Source organism: Pelecanus crispus, chromosome 4, assembly GCF_030463565.1.
Source record: "Pelecanus crispus isolate bPelCri1 chromosome 4, bPelCri1.pri, whole genome shotgun sequence".
NCBI classification, from domain to species: domain Eukaryota; kingdom Metazoa; phylum Chordata; class Aves; order Pelecaniformes; family Pelecanidae; genus Pelecanus; species Pelecanus crispus.
In genome coordinates this window covers 72,363,450-72,388,568 of record NC_134646.1, presented here as the reverse complement: position 1 = coordinate 72,388,568, position 25,119 = coordinate 72,363,450, and the positions used below count along the sequence as shown (strand labels likewise).

Below are 25,119 nucleotides of genomic sequence, written 5' to 3'. Positions count from 1 at the left end.
TTGGTTTAACTAGCATATAGACAAGAATTCATTTTGTCACAATGATTAATATCAGAAAGACTTAGCCAGAGCAGTTCAAGACTTTCTATTTGTCAACGCTGGAGACACTGGAGTGAATTTACCTGGCAAATGTAAGCAAACAACCAACCTCAACTCCCCAGAAAAACATACTATTTAATATTATTTCGATGACTTACTGAGCTAATCTTCCACTGTGAATAATAAAAGCTTTCCGTCTCACACCTCCTCCAAGAGGTACTACAAACAGATACCTCCTAATGGAGGTGGTGTATCTCCACCAACCTTGTTTTACAGATACCGTATATGCTGATGATACTTTCATCACAATCTTATGAACACACCCCAGAGGCTGGCTTTTTAAGAGATGTTTAAAATGCTCATCATCTTGGAATGACTTGCAGAGAAACAATTACATTACACATAGCCATGCAACAAGGCTTTGCGACCCAGTAGGATGCTAACTCTAAAAACAATCCTTTACACAGCAGGTCACTCAAAATTGTTACTTTTATTAAGTGAAGAAGTTGATTTAGCTCTCCTAAGAGCCAAATCCATTTTTCTCTTATCCACAGCGTTGCATAGTACTGCCTACAAATAAATGACCTTCGCATTTTTCAGTGAGTATACATTCTTTTGGATCATAGAAAGGACTTGGATGGTTAAGAAAACCAGAGACACTGACTAGTCATGATTACAATGCCTGGATTCCATATAGGTTTTGAAGTTATAAAATTTAACTTTACCCAGTAGCTGAAAAGGCCAGGTGGTGGCATTTCATTGTTATGAGGGATAGGTCACACACGTGAACCAGTGACCTCCCAGGAGCATCCTTCTCAGAGATTTTCAGATGCAGTTAGCACTTCTATTGCATTTTAATGGGCTCTACATGACTCTGCTTATCAAGAAGGATGATTTTTTAAGGGATGAATACTGACCACCTCTGGGTGTTGAGTCAATTCATAACATTCATTTATTCTGATATCCAGTTTCTCTCTTGGGAAAGGAGAGATCAGAATTTTTAAATCCTTCAGAAACTGCATGAGACTTATCTTTTCACATAGGCCTTACAATCAGAAATGAGTTAAATTTGGACCTCAAACCCCAGAATTTAAGCTGCTGAGTTTTGTCCTTGTGCCACTGCCCACTTATTATTAAATGACATGCTAAACGCTTGTTAAAATGAGTGTGATGTATTTAAAGGCTACGATAAGAAATGTAGAATTAGAACAATGTGTGCCTATGGCACGTTACAGTCAGCGTCTCACACTTAAATTACACTTTCCTCAGTATTATTAGAGCACTGATAAAGAAAAGTTCAGATAAAGATGAGAACAACCAAACATATAGCACCCTACTCTTCTTTGAAAAGATTCTCTCAGATTTTTAAGCATCTGGTTTATCAGTGTGAATTAGGTCAGTGCACAATTTTCTTTATTTTTCCTGGCCTTAGAATCCTCAGCATTCCTGTAGGGCACACAAGTCAAAAATACAGGTGCAGTCAAGTAAAAAGAAAGCAATCTCTTTTCTACACAAGAGAGCTTGCTATATTTCTAGAGGGACCAGGAAGTAGAAAACTGCAATTACCAAAATTACCAAGTACAAGGCAAGAAAAATATAGACACCTGCTTTCTTTTTCTTCCCTCCCTGGTATTAGGACCAGAGATGTAAATGCCACTAGGGAACTTCAACAGATACTTAAAATTACCAACAAGCCAAGAAATGCTAAGAAAATGCTATGCTATATATGCATAGTTTTGAGTAGACAACACTCAGTCTTCTCGGAAAAACACATTCGCCTGCTACTCAACACACCTTCAATTTTCTTCCATTAACAGTTTTTCAGTATGTATTTTATACATAATTAATGTGGAAATAAATCCTGCATTAACAGGGAGATGGGAAAACTCAAAGGTGTTTCAGTGTGTGATGTTCAATTCTATTCATTTTACATTTTAAAATCCTGCATTATTGGCACTGAGAAGCACAGTAGTCGTTCCCCTCACCGCTGCAATGACTCATTTCCCTCCGTGACTGGCTGCTTCTCTCTATAGGGAAGTCTTATTTTCATGTCACGCTTAAAACCATCTAAGGAGTTACAGTTCTAGCAACTTTTAGACCTTTTCCAAATTTTGTTTCAATTCCCTTGGATCAGAAGGTCCTAGATGCTCATCTTTCAAAAACTGGTACACTGCCTTTATAAATAGTAAAGAGGTGGACGGTTCTAGTCAAGGGGAAAGGAGATAGGAAACCCTTCCATTTACACCACCAGCTTTTATTCTTCTCAGCTAAGCGGAGGTGAAACATTTGAAAGTGGTTCCAAAAGTCTGAACAAAATCGGGTCGGTGCTGTCTTTAAAACCAGTCAGACCTTTAAATTAACTGAAGATGGGCACTCAAGAACTCAACTACATGGGGAATTACTAATTCTTTTTCCACTCTAGTACTTCCACAACTGGGCAAAGAAATCACCTGTTATCGTAAAGACTGAATTAGCATGTAAACTTTGAGAAGACATTTAAAAGGATCAAAATGCTATTGTGTGGTTTACAGAACAGAGCAAGCCTCAGGCAAGAGGAGGCAGAAAAAGAGGGACATAGTCACAGGTAACAGTTTGGGCAATAGGGCTTATGCCTTTAAAAAATAAAAAAAAGAAGCTGAATGAGTATTATTGTCATGTTTCCCATGGACACATTCACTTTCACTTCACAGACGATTAAGTGTATTAAACCCAGTGTCTTTAACACAAAGCTTTGTCTAAGCTCTGCCTAAACAGCATCTTCTTTGGCCACTGATGGAGACAGAATACTGGGCTGTATGGACACAGTCAGGCATCTCCAATTAATGCTGGCTGCTGTTCTGAGTGGCAGTAGACATACAGGGTGCCTCACTGTTTGCCTCAACACTTGCAAACAGTTCACTCAACTTCAATGCTTTTGTACTGGATATGTAGTAATTTCCCTGTAGTAACTTCATGTCAACACAAAAATATCTGGCAAAATAAAAAAACCAGTTGTTTTCATATACCACTAATTTTATTAGAGTACGGAATAGCCAGAAGAATAATTTAATGTACCTTGCTAGAAGAGATTTAAATAGCTACTTAAATCTAGCAAAATATTAATTAACTGCTAGCATGTAGCATAGCAAAGTTTAAGAATAAATCTCAAATTTGCTATTCCAATTCAGTAAATGTAACTGCAAGCAAAAGTCTTTAGGCTTTTCCCATGTGTCTCCTCCTTCTCCTTCTAAGTAAAGGATCACACAGATCTTCTGTGAGTTATCATCCAGCTTGGGATTATATCTTTACCTGTTCTTACATCCGGTTTCACAGACCATCAATATAAAATAGGCCTGTTCAGGTTCACTTGAAACTAGCCAAGATGTACAGGTAAAACAAAATAACCACATGCCACCCTAAAATAACACAAGAATTGGTAAACTGAGCTGTATCAAAGGTCCAGTGAATCAAGTATCCTTTGTAAGACAGGAGGTTTAAGAAAAGCTTAAAAACAAAAACAGACACACCACAATCACTCCAGCTTTTGGCAGTCAGCAACCATCTGAGATGGAGCCTCTACCATAAGCCAGGAAGTGTAGTAGTCATGGCTGTCTCTTCCTTTGCAATAAGCATAGCTGATAATGCTTAGAAACACACAAAAAGCACAGTTAAGCAAAAATAATCATATATGTCCTTGTTGTCAGTCATAACAACTTCATTTAAATCACTGGATTTGCAACAATTTGTGCCTTCCATAACTTTGGTTTTAGTATCTCTCCTGTCCATGTGGGCCCCATGAGGGGCTTTGTAAAAAATTCGCTACCTGCTATTTTAAATCAGGAATGGCCTTGCTCTTTTATCACATCGAAAGATATCAACTCTAATCCATCTTTCTAAGAATTTAAATCTATATTTCTCCTTACACCTGCTATGATGCTCCTTTCATAACCACAGGAGTTTTAATGTATGACTGAACAGACTAGATAAAGAGATTTTGTACATCACCAACAGATGTTACTGTGACATTATATCTAAGCTATTTGACCCTTAAGACATAACTGTATTCTTGTGCTCTGGCAAGCTAGGATGCCAGCTGAATTCCAGCATTGATTTACATGACATGTACTGTAGCTGCACTGAAAATTCAGGTTTCCTCCTTGTAACAGTATTCTTCAAGAGAGATGCATCAACTCTCCAACTGAGAGTGTAGTTAGTTACATTAGTACCAATGTAGTTAGTCACAAAACTGTTCTGTTTTATCACACTGCTATTACCATTTTTATTTATATCGCTTCACAGCCACAGTCACAGATCAGGGGTCCACTTGGCATGCAACTAATAGACAACTAATGTCAAATTCCTGTCTTACCATCCTAGAACTTGGATGGTAAACTGCCTGATGTAATTGTAGCAGCAGGTTTTTCTTTTTCTTCCTGTTTCTATCCCTGTTACTCTTCACTCTCACTGATCTCTAGCAACTGCATAACAATCTCCTTCCAAAGTCCTTCTCCTCGATCACTTGAATACCCATTTCTCCTCTGCTGGCTGGTGAGCATTATGAAGAAGAATCACACCAGTTAAATGCCAGGCATTTTTCTCCCTTCTTTTCTTACCAAGAGAGAAGAATGTTAGTTATGGGACCTGGGAGGGGAGCTGGGATGATTCTTCCTTCTCCCTACTACCAGACTTCTAGCTTTTGAGCAAAACAGGTTTACAGATTGTGCTGTTGGTCATCGTTCTCCCCCCACAACACATAAATCAGTTCTCCCACATTCAGCAGCGATACAGGAATATGGGAGATAGTTCAGCTCCTATTGGTCTCAGGGAGTCAGGTACAGGATGGTGACCTCCAGGAGGACAAGCAGAGCTCAGCTGCTAGCATTGCTTTTGGCAGCAGACAACTGCAAGTCAGCCACGGTGTCCAAATGGCTGATCAGCCAGACATCAATCAGCTCAGCCACCCACAGCATGCACCGTTTGTGCTGCTAGAAAGGGGAAAGCAGGGAACCACGTAGAACCCTGTTAGTGGAACTCAGGAGACGTCACTCATCTGAGGCCTCACTACTCCTGTGCTCATGGAGTAGCTTCTTTTGTGGTGGTGTGGTTTATGTCTGCACGTGGTGCCTGCCTGCTCTAACCTCATCCCTTCTCTTTTTTCATCACTTACACAACACACTTTGGTCCTTCTCCCTGTTTCAGATATTTGCCACTTAAAGGCATCATGCTCTTTTACACCTCTGCCAAAAAAAAAGAATGAGGCTGCTTGTATTTTGGTAGTTATAGTCTGGTTATTTTCTGAGGACGGAAGAAAAGGAGCAGTTGAATGCAGGAGCAGAACTTTGTGGAAACTCATTAATGACCTACATTATCCCACCAGATTTTTATTGCTCTAAAACAATTAGGAAGATTAATGTTGTCATCCCCATTTTAGAAGCTCTGACATATGCATACATGCTAGAGTATTTTATAAAGACTAATGTAGTTTTCTGCCTTAAATACAGAAGACCTTTTACAAATAACAGTTTTATATTTCTCCAACAAGATATAATCCACAGTGAAATGTATATTTGCATGAATAGCCTTGATCCGTTAGGGGAAAGAAAAAGGATTTAGTCAGACGAGACTTGCACATTTCTGATATTAATATGCAGACTTAACCTAAGAGGCAAATAATTCAAAAGCATTACTGTAGTCATCATTAAAATGCAGAACGCTGCATTGTCATTATATGGCTTACAAGCAGTAAGTTTTTTTAATAACCCACAAAATCCTCTGGTCTCCCTAATACTCAGGCTTTTCCTCCCCCATTTCTGCAGATAATGCTAGCATCCAGGTGATTTTTCTTGATTGCTGATTCACAGTTATTCACCTTCCTATTTTGTGAATTCCCCTTACTTGCTTTCATTATTCCACTGCGTTGCTCCAGACACCTGAGACTTGGCTCATGCCTAATCTAGATTTCTCCAAGTGCCCTGGGGTGGGGAGCAGGGCTCCAAACCCCCGCCACCGGGCTAACATCACAGATGTCCTCTGCCCAGTCCTTGCATGAATCAACCCAACTCCTTCCCCACCTACCCCCATGCTCAAATAGAGATCCGAAGATATTCTCACTTGCAAATCTACATTAGGAGAGGGGGGGTTACAAAGGATGTGCACTGGTAAGAAATTACTTGTGTTCCTAACACGCTTCATAATAAGGCATGTAGACACTTTATAGCACAGAAGTATAAGATAATATGATCTATGCTGCCTTACAGGTAGATTTTATGGATTACGAACTCCAAAATTATGTTTAAGAATCATCCTTACTGATTTTGCAGCCAATATCCTACACGCTACCTTGCCTGTGCAACAAGGTGGCCAATTCTAGAAGCATGGCTACCTGATAGGCAAGGAATGGAAGGGAAATTCAGGGGGATGTACACACCTCACACTGCCCTATGGTCCTTTGCAAATCTCTGTCTAGAATCATCAGTCCATAGCTGTTTTGAAAGCACTGTAGACTACACTCAAAATGAGTTTCACTCTGTACTACAATGTATCTCAGTATTAGTTTTTTATTTTAGAATTAATCAGGTACAAAGCCTTCTATTGATAAGCAGTTACTTTGAAAAGTTTTTTATATCAGCCTCCTTTTCTCAGTGTCCAAATTTATAGTCTTTAAGGTGGCTTATGAAAGCTACTTTCTCATAATCAGCAAGCCAGTTGCTAAAGCTCATTTCCCTTCAGCTCGCAGTAAGGTGTGGGTAACTTTGCTCTCCTGATGTCTTCTACTCCAAAATCCACCTCCAATGCTTCTAGGTTAGCTTTCAAATCATTTATCGGAACACGTACGCTGAAAACATCCCAGACTGCAGCTGGCCTATTATCAGCAACAGTAAATGGTGTGAATTTCATGGCAGGTGGTGTTATGTTACTGCCAATTTTTTACAATTTTTAAACTCTACCTATAAGAGGCTCAGCTTCACTGTCAGTGCTGAGGTTTCCAGGTACTGTGGCAGTATTTCCAATAGATCCCTGTAACAAGTGTGACATTATGCAATAGGATCACAGATGTAAACTCTTTGCCAGCCATAGCTCCGGAAATACATTTACAATTTTATCAGGTAGAAATGAGCCAGTTTGAACTTGGCACCCAAAGACATTTTTTCCCAGCCCACCTGTGGTGCTGCAGAAGTTACTACCCAACAGCCAGCCCCAAGCTGCTCACCACTGCGTCCCTGCTGGGTGCTCTGACCACAGCTGGCAGGCAAGCCCTTTCCTTCACGGTCCCTGGAAAAGCTGTTCTCTGCCTCCCCAAATCTCTCCTGACTCTGTAAAGCTAAAGAACTCTCCCCAAACCCTTGCTGCTTTTGCTCTCTCCATTTTTCTTTCTTTTTTTTTTTTTTTTTTTTTTAAAACGCTCTACTGTATCTTTAAATGTTTGAGGCTCCAACGTTTACAAAATTCTTCAACACCAAACTGAGACAACACGGGCTTCTCTTCATTAGTGTGCCATTTCTATTTCTGAGTGCTCATCAGAAGAAAAACGGACAGTTTTTCATTTCATAGTAGAAGAAACAGGATAGAGTGAGTTGCATTTATTTAATGCTAAAAGATTATTAAATTTAAGTTTCAGGGGCTGATTCACACTTTGCAGGTAATTCTGCAAGTGACTGAAAATGTTAAGAGCTATATTCAAACGATGTTTTTAGGAATAATTTTCAAAGCTCAGTTGTGTTCTGCAAACATCTTGGTATTATAAGCAGGCTCCTTCCTTCTTTGTACACCCTTATTTTTAATGCATCCCTATAATAAGGAAAACCCAATTTTCAATATTCTCTCAGTCATAATGTGATGATATATTGGAACTTAACAACTGACCATAGTAATCTTAGTGGGGCAGAGTATACAGCAGCTGTGATCACACAAGCAAATTTTTTTATACAATAGACCCTAAAGAAAGAACAAAATATACTAGTCTGTGTCTGTGAAACCGAAGCAAGCTATATGGAAGCACTGAAAGTTTTCAGATAAAAAGGTGTATGAGGTTTTTATTAGATTTATAAAGGTTATTGAGTTACAGAAACACATGGTCAAACACAGTCACTACTGAACAAAACCCAGCCACAGAATTGGTGCTTTTGTTAGCCAAACTGTAGATAAGAGAGAGTCATGAGGACTGAAATAACCTTTCACTCCTGAATGAACCCTGCATATAGCGGCTGATGCACCACAGCGGGATGATTTGGTTAGGTTTGTATCACCATGCATAATGCTATATAGGTTAGTTTGTTGGAGAATTTGATTTATTTAAAAAAAAAAAATCAAACCAACAGTTATTTTTACACATACATACAGACAAACAAAAAAGGTGAGGGGGAAAAAATTGCCAAGAGTATCTCTCCTATTGGAATATTCTGCTTTTACTGTGATATCAGAATTACTTTCCAGCCTACACCCCTACAATAAACATCCTTTGTTGCAACAAAGTAACACATCATACCTTTTTCTGCCTTGCTTGTGTTACGTTTTTCAAGTAGGAGGTAACGAGGACTTTCAGGAAGAAAAGGCAGAATCACAACTTGAATCAATGAAGGAACAATGATCGCTCCGAATAAGTAAGGCCACTGAGGTTCCTGCAAATGGATGCAAACAGAAGTCAGTAATACTCTCCCATAGTGATACTAGGAAGAAAAATAGAATTGACAGGAAATGCTGTAACTTTTCATCATTCAACATCTTGTGTCAGTGAGCAGAGTGGTGTCTTCTGCCAGAGCTTAGTAAGCAGTTTGAACACTTCCCCCTCAGATCACCTTTCTCAAGGGCCAAGGACAGAATTCAAGCCATCAAGTGACTGAGCATGGAAAGACAGAGGCAGGGAAGCTGGAAAACAGCAATACATAGCATGTTTTTCCTTTTGATCAGCATTAACAACTATACATGTAAAAATATGACATCTACTCAAATATATATTCTACAAGTCATCCCCACTCGCAGTGATATCACTTATTAGCTTTGAGAAACTGTACAACACTATTTTCATACAGTTACATACACATGTAACTATTTTCATATAGTTACATATACCTGCATGTTGTCTCTTTGTCTAATCTAACTGATCTAAAAAAAAAAAAAACCAAACCCATATATATATATTTATTTGGCTCAGTCCTCTGATTGTCATAGTATGGGTAAAATCCTGATAACACTTCAGATAATCTGCAGTTTAGCACAGTTTTGTGGTTCTCAGTGTAATGCAGGCAGTGACCATTCAGCATTTCACAGCTGCTGGGAATGAACCAAGTCGGGCTGAGGTCTCACCACAAGCCTCTTCTCATTGGAAAAACACAACATTTGCCTTACAGGTACAACTAACACACAGCTGGGCAGTCTTCATTTCCATTCAGAAAAGAAGACATATACAGCTCAATGCAATTAGAGTGGAAGCCAGCTATATGATTTAATGACAAACAAGATATCTGGCTAACCCAAGAGAGGTTATCTTTATAAATGTTTTCTCTTGCAACCATTGATTCCACCTCTTAAGCTGGTTTCCATGCTAATTTAAGTATAAAAAATTGTTTCACCTATCCACCTGCCCCAAATCATAGAATATCTCAAGTTGAAAGGGACCCATAGGGATCGTCAAGTCCAACTCTCTGCTCCTTGCAGGGCCACCTAAAACTAAACCATACGACTAAGAGTATCATCCAGACACTCCTTGAACTCTGACAGGCTTGGTGCTGTGACTACTTCCCTGGGAAGCCTGTTCCAGTGACCGACCACCCTCTCGGTGAATCACAGGATCTTAAAGACATTCTTTGGTTCTATGATAGTGTAACTACGAATAATACATTATACTATCTTCCATTCTGAATTAGCTAACCTAGCTCAGATGTTCAAATGAAACACTGACAGCCCTGTTCCCAAGTCCATGAAACTAGAAAGTACTTTTTCTATTGCCTTGCAAGTAATCTGCTGGAAGTCTCCAGCAAGGACCTGAAACATGAGAGCCATCTGCAGCATCCCCACCAATGCAAAGCACTGATGACCCCTCTCTGGCAAGTCCCCCCTACAGAAGCCAGGCAGTTTTAACCTGCCAGAGCCCCACCATGGTGTAGGTGAAGAGCACAAGGTGCTGCACTATCCAACACTACATATATGAACCTGCTCAACTGCTAGCAGATTTCAGATACAACTTGACTTCGATAATCTTCTCTGAAATCAACTGAAACAAAGTTGTTTACATCCTCAAACATATTCATTATTTAAAACCAGCTACAGAGGGCAACATGAGCAAAGCTCTTTCAGAAAAAGGCTGGGAAAGGCAGTAGAGAGCTCAATCTCTCTGGGCTTACTCTCAAGACAGAATACGTTCAAGCAGCTGAAGGAGAAAGGTGCCAGCAGTATTATTTACTCCTGCAAAATGGCCCTCAGTCTGTCCATGTTCTTAAGATGCCTTCTATTCCAATTGAAAGTCGATATGAAATTTTTTAGTCGTTTTCTCCAAGTTCAGCATTCATCTATTTAATTCAATGTTTTCTAATTTGAGACTTGGTTCTTAACTGAAAAGCCTGCTGAGACTTCAGTGGGCCTACTGTTCAGGCATCACGTCTAGCACATTTTCAAAAGCTTGGCTAGATCAAAAGCAGATTGTGCTGCATCCTGGCTGACTGAGCTCCGAGAGGCACCGGGGGTTTGGATCCCGTCCCTCCATCAGAATGAATCCATCCATTCAGAGCCCACATTTCCCCAAACAGAGCTGGATAAATTTTATTCCAATATCATTTTCCACAGTTAAATCAAAGGTCAAAAGCCCCCAAACTACTTTCTGTTGATAGTTTTTATTTTACATTCTCCCACTTCAGCAATGCAACTGCTAAAACACAACTTACTGCACGGTACAGGATGTAATCCAAGCCTCGAACCTGAACTGGGGCCTGAGATAACTTAATAACATAGATTATGCAGGGTATCTCCTAATAAAACTTTTCACCCTTTAAGTGACAGTTGGGTTTTTTTTGTTTTAAATCTCCTGGCATGGGAAAACAACTTGAGAAAGGGATTTTTTCAAACAATTTAAAGCTCAAGCTTATCAGTCTTCCTTAGAGCCCCCATTACCATGAGGCCTTCAAGATCATATTTCTTCATTCTGAATTTTATTTTTTTTTTTAAATGCAGTTGAGTGGAGAACTTTACCTAATATAGGAGGACCAGGAGTGGTTAACAATCCATTTACAAACAAATGAGTCTCAGTCTTATTTTAAAAGTTAGAAAATTAAACTTATGGTAAGACTTCAAGATCAGTTAATAAATCACATTAAAAAATAGGTATCTGTTTGTAAAGAATAACTTAAGAAAACATGCAGCACAACTGATCAGTTTTCGTCTATGTCTCCCTGGAATCAGATACTGCTTTCATACAAAGTAATTTAAAAATGTCATTGTTTTATTTAATCTCTATCATTATTTCCTATAATATAAATACACTTGTCATGTACCATATAAAAAAGTTTATAAGGCTTTAGAACTTTTTACACTACTTCCAGATAAAAATCTTACTCTTGATTAGCACATCATATTTACTGTACCTTTTTTTGCACAATGCCAAGGACACTTTTTAAAGGAGGAAAAGAAAAAAAGTCTCTCCTGTATATTGTTGTTAACATTCTGCCAACCTATGGAGACTTACTTGGAATAAGCTTTCACCCCTTTTAAAGTATCCCATAGTGTATGGTTTTTCAGTTGGTCACGTTTCTCTCAAATAACTCTTCTGAAAAAGTGTTATTTTGAAAAAACGATGAACAAGACTGAACTTCTGAACTTACACTTCGCAAAAAATAACAGACCCTGACAGTATAATAAAAAGCCCTCTATTTTCACCACATAAGACACTGAGCTTCCTTTATTTCCTCTATAAAAGATTTCTGATTTACTTTTTATTATGCTGACTTTTAAAATCTTAAAGTCAAGCAATCATAAATATGCTCCCACTTGCCATTGCTGGCATGAGTTGATCAGTAAGTCACTGAAGTGACTTCAAAAGTTTTCAGATGAGACCTACTCAATGCTTTAGAACATGCATTCTACTTGCTTTTCTCTTAATTTACATTATTCACGTTCAAATTCTTCATCCCACTACAAAAAAGAAATAGGAGGACTAAAATGAGTCTAAAAGGTCCATACATTTCTTGGTCTGAAAGTATAAAATACAAATTGCTGAAAATCAAGCTGAATTAGACCCTGCAAAGAGCATTAAAAGAAGCCGGGAAAAGAGGGGTTCCCTAACATTTTTAAGAGGGAATAGGACAAGACACAAACTGGGACAATGCTCAGAAGCAATAATAAGGTAAAGATAGAAGACAGCGTAGGCATGACTTAGAAGACACATTAACACTTCCCCTCAGTTGTCATCAGTAAGAAGCAGCACACAGGCACTACTGAGGGAAATGAAAACAACTGCATCCCATTTTATCTCAGGAAAAACTTAAAAGAGCATGAAATATTTTAATTACAGGGGACCTGACTCATCACCTGCTCAGAATTGGTACAAATAACATGTCAAGATGGTAAGATTTTAATTTTAAACTGTCACATTATGGATATTTGCTTAGGCTGGAGCATGAAAACCCCAGCTTTGGTCTATTTACAAAAGACAGTTAAATAGAAGAGCGAGTTTGACAACCACAGACTCATTCAACAATTGATATAATAAAGTGCAAAGCTGCAGAAACACAAGGTGGGGGGAAAAAAAAGGAAATTGATAAAGCACAACATGGATGTCCTGCCAGACAGGCCCTCCTCTTAGGGAAGCCTGCTGCCTCCCTGGGGCCCAGGTTAAGGACATCCCTAGGAAACTTCCTAGCCTCGTACAGCCCTTGGACTATTATCCATTACTGCTCTTCCATGTGGGTGGCGATGAAGCGGCAACACATAGGCCAAAGGCAGTCAAAAGAGACTTCAGGGCCTTGGGACGGTTGGTAAGGGAATATGGAGCACACATTATTTTTTCCTCTCTCCTTCCAGTTGCTGGCAGCGACATTGGAAGAAACAGACAGGCCCAGCCTATTAATACATGGCTCCATGGCTGGTGTCACTGGCACAATTTTTGTTTTTTTGATAATGGGGTGGCCTACATGGCACCAGGCTTGCTGGCGTCAGATGGGATCCACATTTCTCAAAGGGGGAAGAGCACCTTTGTTCACAAGCTAGCTGGGCTCATTGACAGAGCTACAAACTCGACTTGAAGAGGGAGGGGGATCATATCAGCCTTGCCCATGACAAGCTCTGGGATGACACATCAAGTTTAGAGGGACGAGGTGCTAGCAAGGGCCCTCAGCCTGCTGCTCTGAGATGTGCTGGCTACACTGCAGTACGCTTGAAGTCTTATGGAGATGAGCCAAGGGCTCCTGAGGTAATAGGAGCCAATAGGGAAAACCCAATGAAATACCTCACAGGAACTAAGGGATGTTCCTCTAAGAAGGTGACACTGCCGACAGCCCAGCTGAAGTGCCTCTACACCAATGCATGCAGCATGGGCAACAAACAGGAGGAGCTGGAAGCCACTGTGCTGCTAGAAAGCTACGACCTAGATGCCATTACTGAAACTTGGTGGGATGAATCCCATGACTGGTGTGTGGTTATTGATAGCTACAGGCTGTTCAGAAAGGACGGGTGAGGAAGGAGGGGCAGAGGTGTTGTAAATGAATAGAGTGTGAAGAGCTGTCTCTGAAGAATAGCCATGAGCAGGTTGAAAGCTAATGGGTAAGAATCAGAAACCAAGGCAACAAAGGAAACCTTGTGGTTGGTTTCTACTACAGGCTGCCTGATCAAGGGGAGCCTACTGATGAAGCCTTCTTCCTCCAGCTACAGGAGGCATTGTGCTCGCAGGGTCTCATCCTGCTGGGGGAGTTCAACCACCCCGACATCTGCAGGAAAAGTAGCACGGCGAGCTATCAACAATCCAGGAGACTCCTGGAACGCATTGAGGATAACTTCTTAAGCCAGGTAATAGACAGTCCTACCAGAGGGGATGCAATACTGGACCTGCTGGTCACCAACACAAGTGAGCTAATTGGTGACATCAAGATTGAAGGCAGCCTGGGCTGCAGTTATCATGTACTAAGCAGAGTTTGCAGTCCTGAGGGATATGGGTCAGGTGAAAAGTAAAATCAGGACCCTGAATTTCAGGAAAGCAAAATTCCAGCTCTTTAAGGAGTGCCTTCAATAGGACCCCACAGGAAATTGCCCTCAGGGACAAGGGAGCAGAATCGAGTTGGCAGATCTTTAAGGAAGCTTTCCATAGGGCACATCTCGATCCCCAGGTGTAAAAAATTAGGAAAGCAAGAGACCAGCATGGGTGAGCTGAGACCTACTAGTCAAACTAAAGGGCAAGAAGGAAATGCACAGGCAGTGGAAGCAGGGAAAGGTATCCTGGGAAAAGTATAGGGACGTCCCCGGTTGTGTAGGGATGGGGTCAGGAAGGCCAAGGCACAGCTGGAGCTGAACTTGGCAAGGGATGCAAAGAATAATAAGAAGGGCTTCTTCAGGTATGTAAGCCAGAAAAGGAAGGTCAAATAAAGCATACTCCGCCCCAATGAGCAAGACTGGCAAACTGGTAACAACGGACAATTAGAAGGCTGAGGTACTCAACAACTTCTTCGCCTCAATCTTCAATGGAAACCTCTCTTCCCACACTTCTCAAGTGGATGGACAGCAAGACGGGGACTGGGGGAGCAAAGTTCCTTCCACTGTAAGAGAAGATCAGGTTTGAGACCACCTCAGGAACCTGAACATACATAACTATGGGACCCGACAAGATGCATTCCAGAGTCCTGAGGGAATTGGCTGATATAGTTGCCAAGCCACTTTCCATAATATTTGAAAAGTCATGGCAGTCAGGTGAAGTCCCTGCTGACTGGAAAAAGGCAAACATTGCACCCATTTTTAAAAAGGGAAGAAAGGAGGACCCTGGGAACTATCGACCTGTCAGCCTCACCTCTGTGCCTGGGAAGATCATGGAGGAGATCCTACTAGAAGCTATGCTCAAGCACATGGAGGACAGGGAGGTGATTCAAGACAGCCAGCATGGCTTCACCAAGGGCAAGTCCTGCCTGACCAACTTAATGGCTTTCTATGATGGAGTGACAACATCAGTGGACAAGGGAAGAGCTACAGATGTCATCTGTCTGGACGGTCCCCCACAATATCTTTCTCTCTAAACTGGAGAGATATGGATTTGATGGGTGGACTGTTCAGTGGATGAGGAATTGGTTGGGTGGTCACATCCAGAGGGAAGTAGTCAATGGCTCAATGTCCAGATGGAGATCGGTGCCAAGTGGAGTCCCTCAGGGGTCCGTACTGGTACCAGTGTTGTTTAATATCTTCATCAACGACATCGACAGGGGGATCAAGTGCACCCTCAGCAAGTTTGCAGAACGACACCAAGCTGAGTGGTGCGGTTGACATGCCTGAGGGACAGAATGCCATCCAGAGGGACCTGGACAAGCTCAGTAAGTGGGCCTGTGTGAACCTCATGAGGTTCAACAAGGCCAAGTGCAGGGTCCTGCACCTGGATCAGGGCAACCCCCAGTATCAACACAGGCTGGGGGATGAAGGGATTGAGAGCAGCCCTGCAGAGAAGGACTTGGGGGTACTGGTGGATGAAAAACTGAACATGAGCTGACAATGTGTGCTCACAGCCCAGAAAGACAACTGTATCCTGGGCTGCATCAAAAGAAGCGTGGCCAGCAGGTCGAGGGAGGCGATTCTGCCCCTCTGCTCTGCTCCGGTGAGACCCCACCTGCAGTACTGCGTCCAGTTCTGGGGCCCTCAGCACAAGGACATGGACCTGTTGGAGCGGGTCCAGAGGAGGGCCACAGAAGTGATCAGAGGGCTGGAACACCTCTCCTACGAGGAAAGACTGAGGGAGTTGGGGTTGTTCAGCCTGGAGAAGAGAAGGCTGTGGGGAGACCTTATTGCAGCATTTCAGTACTTAAAGTGGGCTTATAAGAAAGATGGGGACAAATATTTTAGCAGGGCCTGTTGCAATAGGACAAGGGGTAATAGATTTAAACTAAAAGAGGGCAGATTTAGACTAGATATAAGGAAGAAATTTTTTACAGTGAGGGTGGTGAAACAATGGAATGGGTTGCCCAGAGAGGTGGTGGATGCCCCATCCCTGGCAACATTCAAGGTCAGGTTGGCTGGGGCTCTGAGCAACCTGATCTGGTTAAAGCTGTCCCTGCTCACTGCAGGGGGGTTGGGCTAGATGACCTCTAAAGGTTCCTTCCAACCCAAACTATTCTATGATTCTGTGATTTATCAACTGCAAGTTAGACAAGATCAAATTATACCAGAATACAGTAATGCAAATGTTACTATGTCAGAGATTCATCAGCTAAAGTGCAGAAAATGAAACTTACTGTAACAATTAAAAGGTGGAAAAGAAACTTGCATGGTGAAAATGCCAACAGGCACTGCTGACAGTTGAACTACTGATCCATATTAAGTTCAATGACCTATTTAACCACTGGTTACTTTTAATATTTTCCCTAATTAGGAAGACTTTGATAAAATTTCAAGACACTTTCAACACAGAAAAGGCTAACAATATGCACATATATATAAAAAATTTAAAATGGAGAACTGAATCATTGACAAGGTCATAAAACAGAGGTGGGAAGGAGTGCTGTACTGCCCTGTACGTGGGCGCTCATTTTTTGAAAGATCTAGCGAGGCCAATTACGTATTCCAGTACAAGATGTATGACAGGATAAAAAAATGACTGAGTAAGGAAATACACGACTGCCACAGGCTCTACTCTCTCTAAAGAATTTTATTTACTTATTTAAAAAGCATAATCTGGACATTCATCCCACTCCCCATTCCCAACTCAGTATCAACCACTACACCACAGTCAGGCTCCTTGTTTGCTCTCTGCCCCGAGTTTGGTCTTCTCTGCTGTGGAGACCCCCACATCCAGCTGAGCATCCCTGAACCCAACTGCCCCAGGGCACACTTCCCGCATCCCTGTCTCCTGTCCATTCTAGAGCCACAGGAAAATTACTGCACCCCAAATGCAAGCCCTAGGCACCTCCTCCTAGGCAGCAGCCTGTACATGGAGCAGCACAGGGTGCTGCCCAGAGGACTCCAGCCCTGCTTTGCATCCCAGCATAACAGCCATGCCGCCTTACAGAGCTATTGGGGGCTCATTTAGCTTTACTGCTTGAAACTGGCAGGAGATCAAATAAATACGCACTCACTCTTTTTTGCACAGGTTGAACAGTGGTCTCAGTGAGCAGGTCTATTTACCAATCACTATTCCAAAGTACTTTAAATATTAACTCTGGAATTAATTCCTTGATGGGTTGGGGTTATGACAGGTTTACTACAGCACTGAACACTTCAAAAACAGCAATGACTTTTTTTGTACAATACCTTTGTCATATAAAATGACATATTTTACTCATTTTATATGTGGGGAGCAAAGACACAAAAGCCTCTTGCATCCAATGCAAGATACTCAAAACATCCAGGAACTAGTGATTTGACAATCTCTTCTTTTTCATGTTCCTGTAGGAAGCAGGAACACATTTAAAACCTTAGTTTAGCAAAATATAATCGCATATACAGAGACAAAAATAATTACATCCAGTATAATTTCTAGATGCCCTGAAGCATCTTGCCTCACCTCCAGGGGTTTTCTGTGTCACAACTGCCAGTCCCACAGGGACATCTAAGGTACCCTAGGGCATCAAAATTATACTAAAGGCTTATGTTCAAGTAATTGAATCTTATCCTCTTTAGTAGAGAGTTGGCATGAAAACTTTGTATCATATCACAAATATTCTGTTTGCCACACAAAAAAGTCACATCCCTGCTCAGAACAGACAGAGTAGACTTACTTGTGTGTGCAAAGCTGAGAAGCCTGTACAAGTCCAGCATTTCTCTATTAATCTATTACTGTGCCACATAAAACACTGCTAAAGGTAAAGGACAACCTCAATGGCCTGGGGCCAAGGACCGAAAAAGCATCGAGATGGAACTAATTTCTTAGCGTTAGAATTGTCTTTTCTTCCTTGAGTCAAGGGTATGGCACAGAGGTGATGATCATGAGGCAGCTGAGAAATGAGTACGTCTACAGTACCTCCGGCTTCAGACCAGCTACTCACATAATGTGCAGGACAACTACCTTCCTCTTACCTTCCTCGTGCCACTCCAAATACCGCTCTACAACCTCCTCTGGCTGCAGAGGAGGGCACTAACTTCCCCGTGTAACAGTTGTATCCCCGCTGGATACAGTTTTCTCTTTGCATGACCATTCCTGTAACCCACTTCTGTCAAAATATGTTTTAATATCAGAGTTATGAATTGCTTACCTTCTCGTTTAAAACAGAGGCAACCCAGATAGTATGCGTATTTCACCTCTGTTCTGCACCCACATAGGTATTTATTTTTATAGGTCATTACTACAGATATAGCTCTGACAACAAGATTACTGAAGTCTCGGTGTCTTCCCAGGTATTAAACACTACAGAAAGTTACCAGACTTAAGGCTGTACAATCGCAAGCTACAATTCACAGAAGTCAGCAGCAGGTTTTTGCTACCGAGTAAACCACCTTTGGATCAGGACTTAAAACAGCCTTGAAAGTGGTTGGTGTCCAGATCCCGTGACTGTCTTTTCATTAAACTGCATGTTAGATTATGTTGTACCTACTGAGAGGGAGAATTAAAGTGTCTGTTACAAGTTCCCAAGATGCCTTTTGGTCCAACTTTTTACTGGAGTAACAGCTAGCTTTTTACTGAACACTCAAATGGCATAATTTGTCTTCACTACTTACTAATCTCTGAGAAAAGCAATGGGAAATGGTGAGCTTTGAAAGGGGATTATTATCAGCAGCCAGCATATATACTTGAGCTTCTTTAGAAAGAAATATTAGAGGTACATTGGAGCTATGCAAAATTTCAAACACATTTCCTTTCAGCAATGCATGTAGACTCAGGTTAACTTCCATATATAATATAAAATAGTAAATTAAAATAATTGAAGAGGATAAGATTCAGTTGCTTGAACATATAGCATCATTTTGATGCCCTGGAGTACCTTAGATGTCCCTTCTGGGACTGGCAGACATGACACACACAACTCCAGAGACCTGCGGCCTCCTGGGGCTACGGCAGGAGGCAAAGCAAAATGCTTCAGGGCATCTAGAAGTTACATTAGATTAAATTCTTTTTTTGTGTGATTACATTTTGCAAAACTAAAGTTATAAAGGTTAGACCAAGGTATATCAAAGTTAAGGAAAAGAAACATTAAAAAAAACCCCAAAGCACATTTATTGTTTTTAAAACAACTGAAACAGCTGAATATTTAATGCTGACACTTTTTTAATAGCAACATCTGTTTTAGATTTTAAAAAAATCTCATTTTAATTTGACATTTACTTTAAGTTAAAAAAAATCCTTCAAAATACTAATTACGAATATACCTCCTGATTTTTCTTTTTGCCAATCGTTTCAAAAGCAAACTAAGAAACACAAGACTAGAAAATACATCCTACTACTCAATACAATGACTGCATGCTACCCTGTGATGCTCGACCAATTTCCCACAGCATTAATAGCCAATTTATAATGGACAAATTCACGTATTAGGAAATGAATTTGCAACAATGGGTGATTTTACAAAGGACAATGGAAATCAAAACTGAAATGTTAATCATCCAGAACCTTCAAAAAGTTTTAAATGGTGGTTATCTCCCCAGTATGTGAAGCACACTGGGAAGGAAGTCACGGGTCATATAATTTTAGATTTATTGCTTAAAAACAGCTTTGTAAATATTATCAGATTCTCAATCACTAAGGAGACAGGCAAATCTTCATCTAAAAGGTTTCCTTGCTTATAAACTTCTGAAGCAAACTCCAACTAACACAGGGTAAGATGAGGTTTGTAGACAGATACTGTCTGTTATTAAGTCAACAAGTGAAAAAGTCAACTTTCTTTAAGTTTGACAAAGAAGCAAAAAGTCAAACCTTTTATATATAAACAATTGCTCTAAGTATAGTTACATGCGTTAACGGCGTTTTGGTGGATCAAGAGAAAGCACTATGACAAATTATAAACAACTGCTCTCATCTTCCACGGTATTTTGAAGTCTTTACATCAGACCCGTTGAAGGACTTCTTTCCATGAAAGTTTGTCTACTGCTTTTCCAACTGATCTAATTAAAAAAGAGTACCACGACATAGAAACCTTATCTTCTCAAGGTGGGCACTGTTTCAACTGTCTATGAGACAGTAATCTCATATGATGATAAACTGTCATCCAAACATTAGAAGCTCTGTCATTAAGTCTGTTGTTCAGCAGTAAGTCTAAAATTGAATAAACATATATATCTCCATAGTTCTCTTTCTTCTATAACCATACTTCCACTTCTATATTCAGACAAATCCTCTCCTGCAGGATGCTCCCCTTTACAAATACAAAACTGTAACATTTGAATATTACATATGGCCAATCAGCCATGTGTTGTTCCTAAAACTTCAGGAATTGAAGTCTCACAGCACTACTTTAATGGACTGAAACTCATTTCCAAATACGAAGACTCACAGCTGTTTTCCCATGCATTACTTAATGAGTTCTCTACAGAAAAGGGATGAATAAATACCTTTGTGTCTGTCTGGGGGAACCAATAAAACGTTGATTTATAATCTCTAGTAAATACATAATCTCAGCTGGTCCACAGTAGATATAAACAAAATACCTCATTTAATGTCTCTATTACAAATATATCAACACCCACCGCATCCCACCAACAGGGCTGGCGTAACAGAGCAGACCTTCTCTTCCCATGGGTGCTACTGAACTATGAATATGCAACAACCCAGAGGGTCCTGACAGCATTTGTGTACCCTTGTCAGCACCACCAAGGCCATGCATCTCTAGCCTGGTGGCTGCACAGCAGCTTCCCTTGGCTGCATCAACTATTAGGGGAGGTGACCTCCAAGCCCCTATCAGCAACTCACAGCTTGTAATTAAGTGCAAGTGCCTTCATAAATAACATGGAAATTGCTTCACCAATAAGAAAGTCTGTGCCTCATGTGTTACTGTGAAGAGATGAAGGAAATTTCCCATCACTAGATAAAAAAAAGGAACCCAGTACATACTTCAAAAAGAATTGCCATCTTCAAAGTCACTACCTAAAGCAATTCTTAGTTGGCACGTCTGGTACCAGTTTGGAGGAAGTGCAGGCAGATTTCCATCCAGACACACATAATCAATCCAGGCTCAGAAAGGCATAGGAACACCTGCTGAAATTGGTGATTATCTGAATAAATGCAGAAAGGTTTTCTGGTTCTGGGTTTCTGTGTTTTTTCTTTTGTTGTTGTTGTTGGTGTTTTTTTAAAAGGTTGTACTTAGAAGTTCCTTTCTTTGTAAGGGTGTTTTTCTGAGCTATTCTGAGCAGATGCCATGCCATTATGGATTTGAGCAGCCATTTACAAGTACCAATGTATCTCCTGTATCCTTCTGGGAAGGCTCTAGCCTTTAAGTCACAGAATATACTACAAGAATATGAAGAAGCTTTGCTTCTGTGCGTTTAAGAAGCAGTATACAAGCTCAGCAATCCAGAGGAATGTCTGGGACCAGGGTAACTCGGAGTCACTTTTTTCAAGTCATCTTAATGGCAGAGCCTTTGCAGGAGCACTTGAAACCACCCCCTCGAACTTTTGCTCTAAACTTAGGCGACTCCTGATTAAAAAAAAAAAACCCAAAAACTGGGGACCAGAATTGATGAGCCAAATTCCTAGTTTATTTTTCCCATGTCCTACACTAATTTTTGTTCTTAAGACCTTACTAAGAATTAGCAATTTATATACTACAATAGGGTCCACAAAGCAAGATGTTTCTAAGGATATAGAATCATAGAATCATAGAATCATTTAGGTTGGAAAAGACCTTTAAGATCATCCAGTCCAACCATTAACCTACACTACCAAGTCTACTCTAAGCCAATCAAGGGTAGACTAGACTAAACCATGTCCCAGAGTGCCACATCTACCCGTTTTTTGAACACTTCCAGGGATGGGGACTCCACCACCTCTCTGGGCAGCCTGTTCCAATGCTTGACCACTCTTTCTGTGAAGAAATTTTTCCTAATATCCAATCTAAACCTCCCCTGGTGCAGCTTGAGCCCATTTCCTCTTGTCCTATCGCTAACTACATGGGAGAAGAGCCCAACACCCACCTCACTACAACCTCCTTTCAGGTAGTCGTAGAGAGCGATAAGGTCTCCCCTCAGCCTCCTCTTCTCCAGGCTAAACAACCCCAGTTCCCTCAGCCGCTCCTCATAAGGCCTGTGCTCCAGACCCTTCACCAGCTTCATTGCACTGTCCCACTGAAATTAAGAGGACTACTCACATATTTGGGCATCTGGTTTAGTTAAAGTCTTTGAACTCATGTTTAAGAGCCTTAGGAAATGACTCTTCAAAAGTTCAACACGAATACACTAAGATCTTTGCATTGTAAATTGTTATACGCAATTCTGTGTACAGTTAGTACTTCACAGCATCACAAAATGGTTAAGGTTGGAAAGGACCTCTGAAGGTTATCTGGTCCAACCCCTCTGCTCAAGAAGCATCACCTACAGCCAATTGCCCAGGACCACATCCAAATGGCTTCTGAGTATCTCCAGGGATGGAGACTTCACCACCTCCCTGGGGCAACCCGTGCCAGTGCTCAGTCACCCTCACAGTCAAAAAGTGTTTCCTGATGTTCAGAGGGAACATCCTGTGTTTCAGTTAGTGCCCAATGCCTCTGGTCCTGTCATTGGGCACCACTGAAAAGAGCCTGGCTCTGTCATCTTTGTACCCTCCCTTCAGGTGTTTATATACCTTGGTAAGATCCCCACAAGCCGAGCCTTCTCCAGGCTGAACAGCCCCTGTTCTCTCAGTCTTTCCTCAGTGCTCCAGTCCCTTCACCACCTTAGCAGTCCCTCTCTGGACTCTCTCCAGTCTGTCCATGTCTCCCTTGTACTGGGGAGCGCAGAACTGGACACAGCACTCCACATGGGGTCTCACCAGTGCTGAGTAGAAGGGAAGGATCACCTCCCCTGCTGGCAATACTTCTCCTAATGCAGCCCACGATCCTTTTCTTTGCCACAAGAGCACATTGCAGGCTCGCATTCAACTTGGTCTCCACCAAGACCCCCGGTCCTTTTCTGTTAAGCTGCTTTCCAGTTGGGTGGCCCCAAGCATATACCGGTGCATGGGGTTGTTCCTCCCCAGGTGCAGGACTTTGCACTTGAACTTCATGATGTTCCTGTCTGCTAATTCTTCCAGCCTGTCACGGTCCCTCTGGATGGCAGCATGACTTGCTGGCATATCAACTACATCTCCTAGTTTGGTGTCCTCTGAAAACTTGCTGAGGGTGCACTCTGCACCATCATCCAGGTCATTAAGGAAGATACTGAGCAGGATTGGACCCAGTATTGACCCCTGGGGTACACCACTAGTTACCTGCTAAACTTTGTTTCACTTTGTTATATTTCTAGAATATAACTAGACAGAATGAAGACGTTACGTTTTTCTATTCTACACAGCCAGATGTTTGAAATCATCACAAATAAGGACACTTTGGGAATTAGAGTGATTCTGGAAAATGCTAAGCTAGTGGATGCTTCTGTCCCACTCTAATGGAAGCTACAAACACCTTTTTATATTCTGTAAACAGCATGCATCCATGAGGCATAAGCTGCTTTCTTTTCCAAGGTGCTTCACAGAGTGGCAAGACTTCACCTGCTTAAGTTCTCCTCTGTCTCTTATTGCCACAAGACCTCTTGGTTCTATATTCTGAAATAAATTCTCACTCATATCTTGAAAGACAAATATCTTTAACTATATTATGGCTAAAGGGGAAGATAAACATATAGAACAAAAGAGCTCACAGAAAAATATGAGGAAACTAGTTGATTCATACTTTGTGTTATCATGCCAATGTCTAAGATTCATTTCAAGAGCATCTCCAACAGACCATTTTGTCATTGGTGTCTACCTGCAGGCTGCAGGTCCCCAGAGCAATTCTGAATTGCTTTCTTTTCTGATCTATAATTTACAATCAGCTTTTAAGGAATCCTTGAATATGAGTCAAGAGTCTTAGGAAGAAGGATCAGTTAAAAAAAAAGAAAACCAAGGAAAAAACCACACTAAAAATGAAGCTTTGACAAGTAAAATCAAAGCTTAGTTTTCAGAACAGCCTTCAACTGCACAGGCTCTATTCCATCACTGCCTATTTTAGTGCCAGTGAAGGAGTACTTTTAAAAGAACTTGGTAAAGCCACATGAAAAATACCTATAGAAACTTTCCTAAATACACAACTATCTACCACTTCAAACGTGGAATTTTTAAGAGGTCGTGTAAAGAAAATCAGAGTTTGACACGGCATCTACAGAAGTTCTTAGTTTGATTTTAAAAAAAGAAAAAAAAAATCACAACTATTCCTTGGCAAGATCCACTTGGATAAAGAACTGATTTGAAAGGGACTCATCACAGAGATCTTTCCTTACTAGACATAGACAGTGTCTATGAAGCTCATTAGTCCTTTCCCAAATTTAGTTCATTTTGCTGTAGAAATTGATATTTATATCAACAACAGAATTTCTTTGCTAAAATAATCAGTTGTGGGGGGAGGGCAGTTTGGCCAGTATCACCATGTGTCATAGACTTACTTCCAGCTAACTCCTTTTTTAAAAACAGATGATTTCTAGCCAGATATGCATTAAAGCCACTCAAATTCCTCAAAAGGAATGTAAAAATGTAATTCATGTTGTTTCAATAACGACAACATCCAATTAATAAAATTCATAACTGTAACTACTCACACAGCAGTTTTGCAAATTCCAAATGTGTTTAAAAAAAGATAGATGAAAATCTAAACAAAGACAGCATGTCATTTAAAGACAAATTCTGAGTCTTCTCTGGTGTACTTTGTTTTGCATTGCTTTAAGGTTTACCCAGCACGGGGTTACCCATAAGAGCTGTCGAGCCTTAGCCCAGCCTTTTCTCAAGAAGCCACTTCCCATCTCTGATCATTGCTGCTCTCTCCTTTATCTTACATTGCT

General features: G+C 40.9%; 1 protein-coding gene across 3 annotated transcripts in view; it reads right to left on the bottom strand.

Moving 5' to 3' along the window:
- Positions 1-25,119, bottom strand: part of SLC2A9 (solute carrier family 2 member 9) — a 115,702-nt gene that overhangs the window by 63,572 nt on the left and 27,011 nt on the right. For all 3 annotated transcript variants that reach the window (XM_075709113.1, XM_075709114.1, XM_075709112.1), the window contains exon 6: positions 8,504-8,636. In XM_075709113.1, coding sequence (XP_075565228.1) covers positions 8,504-8,636 — 133 coding nt within the window. The remainder of the gene's footprint in view (positions 1-8,503; positions 8,637-25,119) is intronic.